The 16,033-nt window shown below is 35.0% G+C and overlaps 2 protein-coding genes across 2 annotated transcripts in view; both read right to left on the reverse strand.

Annotated features, from left to right (window-relative positions):
• LOC111504506 (sodium/potassium-transporting ATPase subunit beta-2) overlaps positions 1 to 12,407 on the reverse strand; it is a 49,846-nt gene extending 37,439 nt beyond the window's left edge. Inside the window, exon 1 of the mRNA XM_023159069.2 lies at positions 12,057 to 12,407. Within this exon, the coding sequence (XP_023014837.2) occupies positions 12,057 to 12,183 (127 nt within the window). The 5' untranslated portion in view covers positions 12,184 to 12,407. The remainder of the gene's footprint in view (positions 1 to 12,056) is intronic.
• Positions 12,408 to 12,840: 433 nt separating this feature from the next.
• LOC111504499 (uncharacterized) lies at positions 12,841 to 14,574 on the reverse strand. The gene is made up of 4 exons (XM_023159062.2): positions 14,059 to 14,574; positions 13,778 to 13,999; positions 13,424 to 13,720; positions 12,841 to 12,846 (listed from the first exon to the last, which is right to left on the reverse strand). The coding sequence occupies exons 1-4, from the start codon at positions 14,227 to 14,229 to the stop codon at positions 12,841 to 12,843; spliced, it is 696 nt and encodes a 231-aa protein (XP_023014830.2). The 5' UTR covers positions 14,230 to 14,574.
• Between the last annotated feature and the right edge of the window lie 1,459 nt (positions 14,575 to 16,033).

Here is a 16,033-nt window from a genome sequence, read left to right on the forward strand (position 1 = left end):
TCACCGAGTTGGAACCCGTTCAGCAAAAAGCTCAGATAAAAGCCGCAGAAATCACCTTACTCCTGCGGAAACACAAGGATAAGCCAATGCATGGGGTCTTCTTCAATAACATTGGAGACCTTGACTTATCAAAGCGCGTGACGTTCGCTTTTCTCAGGTCGAGTGGGCTGAAGTTAGAAACTGAGGGGTTCATAATGGCTTGCCAGGATGGTGTCTTCAACACCTTAGTCTACCGCAGTCGCGTGATGGGTATAGAGGTTTCTGACACAAGGTGCAGGGCCTGCCGCGAGGCGCCGAGTCCCCAATGCACTTGCTATCAGCATGTACAGCATATGCAGTCTCGGCATATATCCATCGACATAACGCGGCCCTAAGAGTGCTATATTATCATCTACGGCACTCTTACAGTATTGACGAGACACCGGTGTTGCCCTACGCTCCGGGGGATATTGAATCCGTTGTGGGGAATGAGAAGTGCCGAATTTATTGGAACTATTCGTTCTCCACCCTCAGGCTCATACGAGCTAATAAGCCTGATATAGTCCTTCTATCCAGATCACTCTGTCAAGATGGTTGTTCTGATTATTGGAGTCCTTGGGGAATGATGTCCTCTCTACTCTTGAATCTTAAAATCATACCGGCTTGCCGCACTAAGGCAGAAATCTTAGCCGCACAGATGCAGAAGTCTGTCATTCTTGGTTCACTGCGCTTGCTTAGGGCACATAATTCTTGGACCCAATGACCCAATTATAACTCACCCCACGGTGTGGGGAGTGGTCATTGGTTGACCACTTGATATTGTACTAATACAATATATAAGTTTGAAAATGTCTTCATAGGAGGAAACTGCAGTAACGTTACTTAAAAATAAAAGTGATAAAAAACATAGAAAGTTTCATTTTTCTTTTCTTCATTAATTAATCAATAGATTATAACAAATTACATTTTTTGAGCATTGTTTTAAAATTATTTTCTTATGAATACAAGTATTCTGCTTAAAAGACATACAGTTATTTAATTGCATGCTATTTCCTGAGCTTTTCAATTGATTAAGTTCAATGAATTAAAAAAAAAATGAAAAAAAATATTGTTTTTGTCAGATTGAGCGAATCCCTCCAGATAATCGTCAGATTATGAGCCAGCACGTCTAAAACATAAAAATTAACCATATATATATATATATATATATATATATATATATATATATATATATATATATATATATATATATATATATATATATATATATATACTGGAGTGTTCATTTGAAAACTTCCCACCACGGATTTATCGAAAACTACTGATTGAAAGAAAAAACGCCGAGACACGTCAGAAGATACATCAAAGGGGACAACTTTTTAACCAATAACTACTTCACCCCCTTTCACCCTCTGCACCCCAGGATCATTTCCTTGAAAATTTTAAATGACAAGGGGTGTCGAGTGATAGCTTGTTTGAAAAGTCTTCCGAAGTCCTTCATTTTGACGTTTATTTTTTTCAAATCGGTCGATTCGTTTTCCAGAAAATTAGAAAAATCTGCATTAATTTTTATTTGTTCCGATAGAAAACAAAAACACACGAAAATATCACTTTTCATTTCAATTACATTTGAGGTTTGCCAAATCCACAATTCGTTTATAATTCAAAACGAAAACTACCAACATAAACAGCAGTTAGAATGATTAGACGTGGCAATAACCAAATACCAATCCCAATTTTTTTCGCGATTTTTTCATCAACACAGATATCCTAGGCGAACTGTTTTTATTGTTTACATGTGTAGTTATTCTCAGTTGCTAGGTGAAAGAAGGAATTGAATTTCCTGTCAGTTACCTCTGTCACAGTTTTCAGATCGTGAAAAGTAAATCATTGATTCAGAATCTATTTCGAAAATGGTTTACACACTAGCCGAAAGAGTGGAAATTATTCTGATTTATGGTGCCCAAAATCAATGTGCTCGGCAAACTGCCGTCACGTTTAATGCCAGACATCCAGATAAGTTAACTTCGCATAGGTATGTTTTGGACCTAGTTACTAGTTTACTCAAACTGGATCGGTTGCAAATAAAAAACGTGATAATAGAAGAGTTTTGGATGAAGCCGCTCAAATTGAAGTTTTAGGTCATTTTGGAATAAATCCTAATACTTCGTTACGCAAAATTGCTGCTGCGACTCATATTTCATTAGGCTCTGTACACACAGTTACTAAACTCCATAAATTTCATCCATTCAAAATGAAAATATTGCAAGAGTTAACCGAAGATGATTTTGATAGGCGAGTGGAGTTTTGTGAAATAATGACTGCAGCGATTAATGATAATACCATTCGTGTGAAGAATGTCTGCTTCACTGATGAATGCACATTTTATCTAAATGGATTTGTTAATAAGCATAACTGTAGGTATTGGAGCAATGAAAATCCGCATGCTTTTGTGGAAGGGCACACCCAGTACCCTCAAAAAATTAATGTATGGGCAGGCATTTTAGGAAACAAAGTGCTTGGGCCATTGTTCATTGATAGAAATTTAAATGGAGACATTTATTTGGATATGTTGGAAACTACTATCAATCCGCTTATCACTGAAACCATTGAAAACCAAATCGAAGAGGATGGAAACCCTACACTTGATGAGGCTCAGATATATTTCCAGCAAGACGGTGCTCCTCCTCACTATGTTCTTCCGGTTCGACAATGGCTAGACAACGAGTTTCCCGATAAATGGATAGGGCGAAGAGGGCCTATAGAATGGCCTGCTAGGTCCCCGGATTTGACGCCATTAGACTTTTTTCTATGGGGCCATTTGAAGTCCATTGTGTTCACTCCCCAACCTGCAAATTTGAATGAACTTCGTCAACGCATTATCGACAGCTGCCATGATATCCAACAACATGTATTTGAAAATGTCCGTCAGGAATTTGAACATCGCCTATATCATTGTTTGGCCACCAACGGGCAACATTTTGAACAATTATTGAAATAAAATGTAATATTTTTGTATGTATTGTTTCGAAAATTCCCAAATTAGGATCAATAATATTTTTTTAATTTTCTGGAAAACGAATTGACCGATTTGAAAAAAATAAACGTCATAATGAAGGACTTCGGAAGACTTTTCAAACAAGCTATCACTCGATACCCCTTGTCATTTAAAATTTTCAAGGAAATGATCCTGGGGTGCAGAGGGTGAAAGGGGGTGAAGTAGTTATTGGTTAAAAAGTTGTCCCCTTTGATGTATCTTCTGACGTGTCTCGGCGTTTTTTCTTTCAATCAGTAGTTTTCGATAAATCCGTGGTGGGAAGTTTTCAAATGAACACCCTGTATATATATATATATATATATATATATATATATATATATATATATATATATATATATATATATATATATATATATATATATATATATTTCCGAATTTTTTTGCACATTATAATAATGGCCGCGAGTTTGCGTCAGATCGAAATCGTCAGAATATTGAATGAGAGCTTTTTTTGTTGCATTTAACACCCCCTTCGAAAATCTGACGCGCTCGACTAATTTTTTTTTCTTTTCACTTTTAACCCTTACGTACAACCACTCACATCATGCAAACGATCAGATTAACATACCAACATTATTGAAAATACGTAGTACATTGATGCTATCAATATCTGACGCGCTCGAGTATGTCCATGCAACAGTATTTTTATACAAATTTAAAAATCTATAGCCGCTTTCTCCACCGATGAAAAGGTATATATTATATAACATTTTTTTCTTTTTATCGTCTAAGCTTTGCAACCTAATATGTCTCTATGACGCTCGAGTTAATCCCCATTTTGCATCGTGGGCCCGTATTTCACTTTGGTATCGAAACTCTTGGAACAAAAATAGTATTTTTGTGTAGCTGAGTGTACTTGTTTTCGTTTACCCCTTCAATTTGATGAAAAACTGAGTATTGGGCTCTAACTTTCTCAATGTCCATCTCTAGCTTCAAAAATTTTCTTTTTTCATCCAATGGGCCACAATATAAACATGTCATTCTTAACTGCCAGAATGGAGGAAGAATAATAAACATTGTTCTACCAAGCAAATGCTCAGTGAAATTCAACACTGAACATTGTTCTACCAAGCAAATGTTCAGTGAAATTCAACACTGTTATTTTTTTCTTTCATCGTACGAAATTTCAATTCATTTCAATAAAATAATATTTTTTTTTCAAACTCTGCAAAATCCATAACGTGTTACTGAAGTAACATGTAATAGATTTTCATCTGGTACCGGCCAATTCTATGGCATATATTTTTCAGCAAGTTTGAATACACTTTTGTTTCCTCCATGAAGTCATGGAGATGAAAATTTTCACATCACACATCGTTAATGGTTCATCCAATTAAAATGTTCCACTAATAATGTAGTTTCCTAGAATAGCTCATCAAACATGCACCTAGAAACTTGACATGGATATGACCTGATTCTGTTTTATTTCAAAAGCTTTCCTGAAATACATTGTTCTACCAAGTCAATGTTCACTGAAATTCAACAGCATCATTTTTTGTATTCTTCAAACTGAATTCGAATTAATTTCAATAAATGAATAGATTTTATTTCAAATTCTGCAGTTTTTGTTCATTTCTGAGAAAAACACTTCAGAAATCATACGTAAAAAGGTAAGACCTCGTTTGTCCTTAGCTCAAACAAGTTTCGACTTCTGAGGGTTGTCGTTCGTAGGGGTGCGCCAGCTGGTTAATGGGAAAAACATATTTTCATTTCAACTTCAAATATGAACGTTAATAACTCATTATAATATGTAAGGTAAGTTGAGGATTATAGATTTTTTGTCGAATGTAATGTAAAAACATTTTTAAAAAATATTGAAATCGAGATATCATCCATAGAAATTGTAACTAATCATAACTGAGAGTCAATTCAAATGGAATCATAATCATAATCTTTTTTTCATCCACAAAATTCATACACGAATGTAAACAATAGAAATTACTTACATACTGCAAAAAATATATCGGACTAGTCAGCTACATGAAAAAGTAATACAAAAGACAAATGTAAAGTTTTGTCATAGCACATTAAAATGTATAGAATGTATGAAGTAAATAAAATGTATACCACAGCCATTATATTAATATGAAGTCATCTTAGAATTTAAGGAATTCATCCACCGTGTAGTACATATTGCTGTAGAGAAACGAATGCAAATCAGATTTAAACCACATTTTACTAGTATTCGTATAAATGAAAGTTTTTATTTTATTGAAACATTTTATGCCAATATAATTTGGTGAGTTTTTGCCCGTCGATAATCTACAAAATAGGTCATAAATGTTATCTTTTTGACGTGTATTATGTCCATTAATGTTACTATTCGTGAAAAACATATATTCATTTTCTCTCACATACATTATCAATTGGAATATGTGAAGGCATGGAAGTGTCAGGACTTGAATCTGGTGGAATAGAGGTTTACAGGTTTCTCGTGGATGAGCTCTGAAAATTGCGCTCAATACTTTTTTCTGTGAAATGAATGCCTTATAGTCCAGTCATTATAGGACGTTCACTCGGAATTCGAGATACCCAGCTGTAAGTCTGTAAATACTTGTATATTGACACCCTAAAAGTTGTCTCAAAACCTACATATGGTAGGGTGTAAGCAACTATTAAATTTCAAGGTCAAAGGTCACAAAAATCGGTTTTTTGCGCTTTTTTTGGAAATATCTCTTTTCCTATGGGTTTTTTGCTATTTGTATTTATTATCAATATTGTAGAATACAAAATTCTCTACAAATTTTGTTAACAAAAATTTTTTATACGGTGAACCGTTTTCGAGATAGAGGGCGGAGAGCACGCGGTCACAGCATCACTTCAGGTCAACCGGTGCCTCCGGTCGAAAACGCGCCATATATAGTTGATGAACTATCGATAAATCAATGATTATAAATATTTGTCAATTTTTATTAACTATTATATTATATTTTATAATTTTTTTCCTAACGTATCCACTTTTTATTCAATATTAATTTATTCAACAACACTTACCTGCCCATGTAATTGCAGAATTGTTAATGAAAATATAGGAATTATATTTGAATTTTAACCTAATTAATATTTATAACTTCTTACATGATGAAAAAAAAAACAAATACACTATGAATTAATCTTTTTATTAAAAAATATCATTGAATACATTTATTTTTATTGAAAGTAAAGAAGTGGAATGAAGGGTACAGAAACTACAATTTAAAATTTTAATCATCTTCTTCCTCTTCATCGTCGTCTTCTGGCTGCTGGTAAATTTCAAACTGGTCTTCATTATCGTCTTCAACGACATTTGTCTCAAGTTCTTCCATGATTTCGGGGTCAAAGGTTCCATCTTCGTTAATGTCGCTCTGATATGGTAGAGCATTGAGACAAGCATGCCCATTACATTGGCCACAAGCTAAAGAGCATTGCAAGCCCGCTTTCCTGCATCCGCATCGCGAACCACAACCACTCTTGCAGTTGCAGAAAATTGTATTTAGCAAATCTTCTGGAGCAGGTGGTAAAATTGTCATGATAGGCTCCAGAAAATCGTTTCGCATTACCCAACCCCATACCTGGGGTTCCAAATCATGTCCTAACCAAGTTTGAACTTGATAATATACACGGTTGAAATGTTGATGAGCAGCTGCACTTGTTGGTGGAATATTTAAAAGCTGCACAGGTTTATTAAATTTTGTAGACTTGACGTAATGCATATAACGAAGATGATCGAGACTTTTCACAGATTTCGGAGAGTTCCACTCTCTAATAATCTCTGGGCCGAACAATTCTCTTCCTCGAATGCTGCAGCTAGTTCATCCAAATTTGTCAGTTTCTCAAAAACTTTTAAAAATCATTTTTTTCCCTTTTTGAAAAGCGCAGAAGTTGTGTCACAGCCACTTAATGCGTGCAGAAATAAAATATGTTTTTTAGAATGAGGATAATTATCAAAACTTTCAGTCGAGTATATCTCCGTTTTTACATTACCTTTCCCAACCTTTTTAAAGAAAATTTCTTGTTCGTAAGACAGTGTACGCCCAATTAAAATGACAAGTAAATCAATATCTTGTCCTATTATAACTGCAGTTTTTTTAGACTTTGATTCTTCAATTGCAGTTTCAACAATAAGAACATCCGCATCATCTCTGGCTTGTTTAGTAGTAATATTTGCAGGTTGTAATTTTTCAATTAACATATTAATGAACTTATCTTTGTTATTTCGATTTGACGTAGTGGAAGAATTTTAAAATTTACAGATTTTAAAGAGGCACTAAATTATTTTCAATTTAAAATGTCATTAGTGTAAATGGGAATGTAATTATATTATGATTTAAGTTTTTCTCTCAATTATTTTTTAATTTTAGTAAACGGTTATGAGTATTATTGAATAGATATAGATTTAATGCATGAAGAAAATGATAAAATATAATATAATAGTTAATAAAAATTGACAAATATTTATAATCATTGATTTATCGATAGTTCATCAACTATATATGGCGCGTTTCCGACCGGAGGCACCGGTTGACCTGAAGTGATGCTGTGACCGCGCGCTCTCCGTCCTCTATCTCGAAAACGGTTCACCGCATAAAAAATGTTTTTTGACAAAATTTGTAGAGAATTTTGTATTCTACAATATTGATAATAAATACAAATAGCAAAAAACCCATAGGAAATGAGATATTTCCAAAAAAAGCGCAAAAAAAACGATTTTTGTGACCTTTGACCTTGAAATTTAATAGTTGCCTACACCCTACCATATGTAGGTTTTGAGACAACTTTTAAGGTGTCAATATACAAGTATTTACAGACTTACAGCTGGGTATCTCGAATTCCGAGATTCTTACCTAATTTAAGCTTAAATGACTGGATTATTACCAATGTGTGCTGAAAAGCCCCAGAATAAAAAGTCATACTGCAACACCGATTGCGTCAATCCAAAATAAATTAACCGTAAGACTTCAATAGAGAAAGTTTCTCTGAGTTTTTTATTATACAGTGTCACCACTAAAATGCGCACCATATGGGAAACTTTTTTTTCGAAAAGTTTCAATGAAGTTTAACTTCGGCACTTGTTTGTGCTTTGAATTTAACCTTAAATGATATGGCCAACTGCGACCCACTGACGTTCAGTGTTTGTCAAATTCAACTTTTTTTTTGAAAAAAATTGAAAAAGTGCATGTCTAGATCGAATTTAACAAAAAGTTACTTGAAAAAGTTGTGTCTACGGCAATTTTATATCCATATGCCAAATGTTATGCAACTAGGATAAAGTTGACGTTTTGCCTATTTTTGACAGATATCCCCTTTATTTTAAAAAACAAGTTCGGTTAATTGTCATCAAATCATGTATACATAACAAACTCATATAATGTAATATTTCCATATCCATTGGATACCAATCAGGAGTGACATAAATATCTAATCAATAATGTGAAAAATGACAGCATTTCGTAGATTAATAACGTGTAGATAGCTTGAATAAAATCGTTTTTTCGAAATCGAAAATGAAAATCATTTTTCTTCATCCATTTTACCGACTGCTGAAAATATGTTAAACTCTGTCTCTATAATGGATTTGTAGCCGTCTCCTTCTAGAGCTATAGTTTGAAATATTCAAATTCTCTTATTTGTACAAAAATTAATTATTGCATTCGAAATATTGTAATATACGTAGGTACTCCCATCTCTGACCTAGAGATGGCGGTAGTTGTTTGAAAAATATCACTGTAAAACATATGTTTCAAGATTGAAGACGCTGCGTTGTTTAGTATTTGTTTGGCAGCCATCTATAATGAACGTTTTCAGTGGATTTGTGGAAATAGCGAAAATTGGTTATGGTTATGTGGTAAAATCCTTTTATTTGAAAGGCCTCAGCTTAATCAATATAAAAACTGGGTGGTCTGCTCCTTCGTTCACGATAGTCAAATATTGGGTAGCCGAGTTTAAACGATGTAGTACGAGCTGCCAAGGCGAGCGTCGCAGTGGTCGACCAAATGAAATGAGGACTTTAGAAACGGTGAAGAAAATCCACAAAGCGACACTAATTATCCGGTCAAATTAGACTAAAAAATAAGAGTGAAGGCACTTAAATTTACAACAAGCTGCAAATGCGTGTAATTGTTCAAAACATAGTTGAAAATGAGATTTTGAAATTCCGAATGATTGTGATGCCTGGAAAAAAATTTATTCGAGGTCAATGGTGAAAAATCGCGATTTTCAGGAAAACGGTGAGTTTCATCATAAAATAACCTCAAATAAAAATTGTAGATCACAAAATTCTCTACAAAAAATGTATTAATACTTTTTTTCTTAGAGCCACCGTTTCTGAGATACAACGAGTCAAAAAGTTGTAAAAGTTGTAATCGGTTCATTTTAATGTTGAAGGATAAGTTTATTGGCGACAATATATTGGCTGAACAGGCTAATAACGATGCCGACGAACTGATTATTGAAACAGCTACAGAGCAATTTAATTTGACAAATACAACTATTGTTGTTGGTGAAGATGTAGACTTACTCGTACTTCTTACTGCTCGAACTCCATCTGAAAGAACTATTTTCATTTTAAAGCCAGGAAAAGCTCAAAGTCAAACCGAAATATATTCGTCAAAAAGTTTATCTACTTTTGCAAAGAGTCAAAATTATGTACTATTTTTACAGGCAATAACTGGCTGTGATACGACGTCTGCATTTTACAGGAGGGGTAAAGCAACAGTCTTTAAAATGTTTGAAAAACAAGATTTAGTTCAATGTGCTGAAGTTTTCAAAAAAAGTAATTCGACTCCACAAGAAATTATCACCAACAGGATTCAGTTTCTTCTTTTTATGTACAAAGCTCCGAAAAAAACCACCTGCTTAGATAAGTATCGATATGCATGTTTCGTAAAAAACACTAAAAATAAGAAACAGGTGCAATTAGCTTGTCTTCCTCCAACCTCAGTTGCTGCTCATCAACATCTTTTCCGGGTATATTACCAAGTTCAAGTGTGGCTTGGTTATCAGCTAGACCCGAAAGACTGGGGTTGGAAGTTGGTCGACAATGCATTAGAACCTATTCAGACTTTACCCCCACCTGCGCCGGAAAAACTGCTGACCACAATTTTTTGCAACTGTAAAAAGGGATGCAGGGCTAAATAAGGTTGTAAAAAAGTTGGACTGTTGTGTTCTCTGGCATGTACACATTGTCAAGGCCAGTCATGTTCTAATACTGTATCACCAATAGTGGAGGATTCATTTGATACCAACGAGTTGACGCAGTTTACCCACACCCAGGATGAAAATTAAGAAGAAGAAGAAGATCAAGAGAAGACCAAGAAGAAGAACGACAAGAAGAAGTATTTGAAGGTTATGACTCAGATGAATTCATTTTTACAATTTTTTAATTTCAATCGCTTTTATAATTTCCAACCCTTCCTAATATATTTTATTATGCAAGTTTTCAATTTGACAGAATCACAACAGACATGTGGAATAGGCCTACTGGGGAAACCACGTTAAAAAAACGCGCTAAGTACACTATCTCATAGGTGGCGTGGAAACGTGTGCATATAATGACGATTACAACTTTTACAAATTTTTGACTCGTCGTCTCTCAGAATCAGTGGCTCTAAGAAAAAAAAGTATTGATGCATTTTTTGTAGAGAATTTCATGATCTACAATTTTTATCTAAAGTTATTTCATGATAAAACTTACCGTTTCCCTGAAAATCGCGAAAAACCAATTTGTTTCGAGATTTTTGACCTTCGACCCCGAATATTTTTTTTCCAGGCATCGCAATCATTCGGAATTTAAAAATCTTATTTTTAACTATGTTTTGAACGATTACACGTGTTTGCAGCTTGTTGTAAATTCATGTACCTTCCAATGTCTAGATTGACCGGATTATAAATGATCGTCAACTGGAAGTGCGCGAGCTAGCAGACTCAGTGGGCATTTCAAAAAGTGCGGTACATCGTATATTATTTGAAAATTTGGAAATGAGAACGCTATGTGCAAGATGGGTGCCGCGTTTACTCAAACTCGAGCAAAATCAGTGTCGTGAAGATGTTTCAATTAAGTGTTAAGCAAAGTTTCGCAGCAACAAAGCAGAATTCTTGCGTCGTTTTATAACCGTGGACGAAACATGGGTCCATCACATTACACCCGAGACAAAAGAATAATCAAAACAGTGGACTCGAAGGGAAGAACCGGCTCTAAAGAAGGCAAAGATGCGCCGAGGATAATTCTCATTGACTATCTCAAAAAGGGCAAAACTATCAACGGTAAGTATTACGCGAATATATCGCAATGTTTGAGTCAAAAAATCAAGCCAAAACGACCACAATTGGCTGAGAAAGAAGTGTTTTTTCATCAAGACAATTCACCAGCTCACAAATCCATTATGGCAATGACCAAAATCAACGAATTAAAGTTGGAACTGCTTCCTCATGCACCCTATTCGTCAGATTCAGCCCCCTTGGTTCATCTTCTGCTCCCAGACTTGAAAAAATGGCTCAGTGGTGAAAGATTTTCCAACGATAAAGAAGTGATGACGGCAATTAATGGCTATTTTGAGAAGCAAGATAGTTTTTATTATAAAAAAGGTATCTAACTTATTGAACATCGATGGGAGAAGTGTATAGAACTGCATAGAGATTAAGTTGAACAAAAATGTTTTCCAAAATTTTTGTGTTTTCTTTGTTGGGCCAGGTACTTCTGGGAGCGCCCTCGTATACGGGGTTGAACAATTCGAAAATCATGAAAAATTCACACCCGAAACCCCGCCCTATTCATATAGCAGAGAATTGAAAAAATATTATTTATAATCAATTGTTCAAACAAAGATCATCATTCAGTAAAAACTATTATTGATTCAGTATAAATTCGTTAGACTATGCTGAAGGAAATGTATATGTTTGCGATCTGAAATATCAGAAGTATCTTGAGTTTCAATCGATTTATCAGAAAGCAATGTTGAATCAGAATAGTTGCACCAGGAAACCGTTGCAAGCAGTTTTTAGGTCAACTCCTAGGAAACAAAAAAATTGCAATTTCTCTTACCCCAGCTAGATCCAGTTCTTCCAAGGAACTGGCTGGTTTCAGGATTCCACAGAAACTGTCGGAAACCTTCCCATTTCCCCAAAACTGGAGGTCGAGTATAAAATTCACTCCCTTTTTTATCAGCCATGGTGTACGACTCTCCTCACTCACTACCCTTTACGTAAGAAGAGATATTCAGAGGGGCTGCAAATTGATCTTGCGCAGCGTTACTGGCGAGTTCGATCGCGATGTGCCATGACTGCGACGCACATTCATTTAATCTTATACGACGTCGACGCCATCTCTTTTGAGAGCGGATGTAGACTGTTGGAAGGCTCGGACGAAATGATTAAAACTGGGTCAAAATAAACACAGTTCGTTCAAAAATACAACTATGAAATATTTTATAACTTTCGGGCCCTGTTACATATATTAATATTAAATAATTCATTCAAGCAGTTCAATTGGGACAAATTGATAATTAATTTCAGAAGATTCACATATCGAAGTTATAATTAGAACAAACGATTAGATGATTGCTTATCACTAAGTATTTATCGCATTAAGAACGAAGTCCAGTTCCATATTAGGTGCTCATTTTTTGGTAATAAGTCGAATTAAAAATGCATTATTTTGGTCTATTCAAATCATCCCGTGAGACATTTGATTTACCGGGTGATTCTGACCTGAAATCTGATTATATTAACAAATATTACTGTGGCTCATAAATTATCCAAAGATATGAAATCCAATAATATTCCCTTGACTTCTTTCAAAATGAAATCAGTTACAGCAACGTTTTTTTTCATGCCTACAGATGTTATGGAAATTATAAAAATTATAAAAGAAATAAAAAATTCAAACTCAGCTGGTTAGGATGACATGAGCATAAAAGTATTTATTTCTGACCGGGATATTATAAGCTTATATCGTCATAGTTACGCTATCAATAAAGAGGGTCATAACTCCCTTGGGACATTATAGATTTTATAATTCCCTCTACCTTTCACAAGTAAAAATAAATAGACATGAAAACTGAACCATATTTTATTCATTCACGTCATTACAAATAATAAATGTACAATTTTGAAATGTTCCCTGAAAATTACTTCCGCCACTGGAAACAATTTCTTCTTTTGTATGGCTGGAGCTTCTGTTCACTATAGTCGAGGTACCTGCCTCTTCTGATGACAAAGTAGACAACATACGCGCCGTTTTATTTCTCAATTCGATGCTCTCCTCCAAATACCCCTCCGCCACCGTGGAACTTTTCCAACCTCCGTGTCTTTTTAAGTTAGTCATAGTTGCTCCTGCATTGGCTAGAGCAGTAGCAGAAGTGCGACGAAGGCAATGTCCCATAGGAAGATGAGTTTGGCAATCCTAAATACATTGCGATTTTGCTGGGGATTTTCCCAAACATGTTTTTTCCAATTGGCTACTTTATTTTGTCGGAAGCTCAAAAAAAATCGTTCCATACCTTTAGGACGCAAAGACATATAAAGTCTTAATAAAGGCAAAGCGGAGAACTCTTTTTCATCCACAACTGTAAATTTCTTCGATACACCAGTTTTACTTTCCGGTACGTTCACTACCATAACGGAATCCCGGTCCTCTATATCCGATATCTTCATATTCAAAAGTTCCTGACTTCTGCATCCTCCAAAATAACCCATAATCAAAACAACCTATAACAAAAAAAAGGAAATAAATACACACAAAAAGGAAAATAAGAAAAAAATTACCTTATGCAATAAATGAATATCATTAGGAGCGTCCTTTAGGAATCTGATAACATCTTTAGGAGATAAAACAGCAGACTTTTTCGGCTTATAACTCTTACTCTTCCGTTTCAAAAAAGCCTGTAGTTCATTGAACTTGGTGATATCTCGTTTCTCATGTATAGTCACCATCGATTTTAGCATTGACCATTTAGTCCATAAAGAATTCGGACTATACGTTTCTGACTGAAACGAATAAACACAATTACTACCAAAGCTACCGAAAAACATAGAAAATTCCTTACCAGTTCTTGAAAATATGCCAGAAATACAGTTTCAGTGACATCTTTTGGCATAACATTTTTCCGTGTCAGCCAGTCCAGATATATCTTGTATTCTTTTTGGTATACGGCTTCACTTTTCGATGGAATTAATGATTCTCTTGCTTGTTCAGCTTTTTTCAAAATATCCTCCATTATATTTGGGGTAGAAAACACGTTTTCACCGCAAACACAGCTTGATAACAAAGTTCTGTTTATAAACAAGTAACATAGCAACAACCTAGCAACAAGAAAACTACTATAATCAACGGTACCTGATTCAAATATACCGGGAAGGTAATGAATTGGTACATTTTTCCGTTTCAAAAATGAACAAAATTTTATTGAAATCGGTCAGAAATAAAATTATCTATGTACCACGGGAATTAATGAGCCTTAATAACCTCAGGCAATTGCTGTCCCTCGGGCCAGAGGCCCTCGGGACGCAAACTTTGCCATCGGTAATTAAGGCCCTCCTAATTCCCTTGATACATAAATAACTATTACCAAGTTGCCCAACTCCGCTATCACCGCTTTGGTGGAAGCTATAAACACAAGCTTCCACAAGCAATGTATTTCCGGCATGTTTAAAAACAGCAATTGTTATTCCTTCGCACAAAGGAGGCGACACTAACAATCCTGCCAATCCCTATTTCTATGCTACCTACCCTTGCTAAAATCATAGAAAAACTTTTCAAACAAAGAATTATGATGTTTGTGAAAAAACATAATATTATTTGTAGCAGTCAGTTTGGGTTTCAGAGTTTGAAAAACAGGGAAGATGCTATGTTTCATCTACTGGAAAACGTGTATCTCAATTTGAATGATCGTGAAATAGCAGCGGTAGTTTTTTGCGATCTTTCAGAAGCTTTCGATTGCGTAGATCATGAAATTCTGCAGCAAAACTAGAAGTGTGTGGCTTTAGAGATATATCTTGCTACGAGATGTTTTTGAACAAGATAATTAAATTTACAATAGGGTTGCCGAAGATCAAAAACACCACTAACATGCCCGACTAGGTCAGTGGTTTGCACAAAGTCGTGGGTGCAACTAATTAAGAAAAAAACAGTGATTTTTAACTAAATGGGGAAGCGCCACCAATTTTTGTTGGCCAGTTAAAAACCGGAAAACTGCCCAGTTATTGGGGAAGCCCACAATTGAAATATTTAACTTCTCATAAAAGTAATAGTTCTATTTGCAATGACTAAGGAAGTTTATTACAATAATAAAAAAAAGAAATACAGTGACCCCTCTGTTTGCCGATTCCTCACTTCAATTGCTAGATTACCACTATCATAATACATTCGCTAATATGTGCTAATATGTGACGTCACGTAAAAGCTTACACCACTCCTCTCAATGAGGTAACTTGTACATTTTATTATAGGAAATAAATAAACACCGGGTTCTTTATTCAAATAACTTAGTCTAAACTTAGCTGCTTTTCGGGCGCTCCTTTTTCGTAAGCTGCCAGGGAATGAATACTGATCCGGCAGTATCGGTGGATACGGATGTAGTAGGAATCTGTTAATATTCCCAGTGGTAATTATTAGTAAAGGTAACGATCAGGAAACTTCTTCAAGAGACTGATCTGGCAATCGATTTCAATTTCCCAAATTCAAGCTGATGCAAATACGCCTTTCTTAGGAATATTCTAACACCCTGAAGAAAAATATTCGCATGACAACATCGTAATCAAAAGGTAAGAAAAATAAGGACAAAATTTATTATGAGTTCCATAACTGAGTTGAACAAGGTTGTTTCAAAATACTGTACTAACCTCCTAATAATCAAGGGTGTTTCCAACACAAAACAGACAAAGATCGTCCTCTAAGAATTGAGAGAAAATACTGACTATTTGCCCTTTTTATAAAAATCCTGCTTTTGCAGCGGTGGTTTCCAATACTGTCCCAAAATACTCCAAACTTCACAATATCAAAAAGGAACCACAGTTGGCTGA

The sequence above is a fragment of the Leptinotarsa decemlineata genome, unplaced genomic scaffold (genome assembly GCF_025532065.1).
Source record: "Leptinotarsa decemlineata unplaced genomic scaffold, Ldec_3_MD MMD2_tig00026374_RagTag_RagTag, whole genome shotgun sequence".
NCBI lineage: Eukaryota > Metazoa > Arthropoda > Insecta > Coleoptera > Chrysomelidae > Leptinotarsa > Leptinotarsa decemlineata.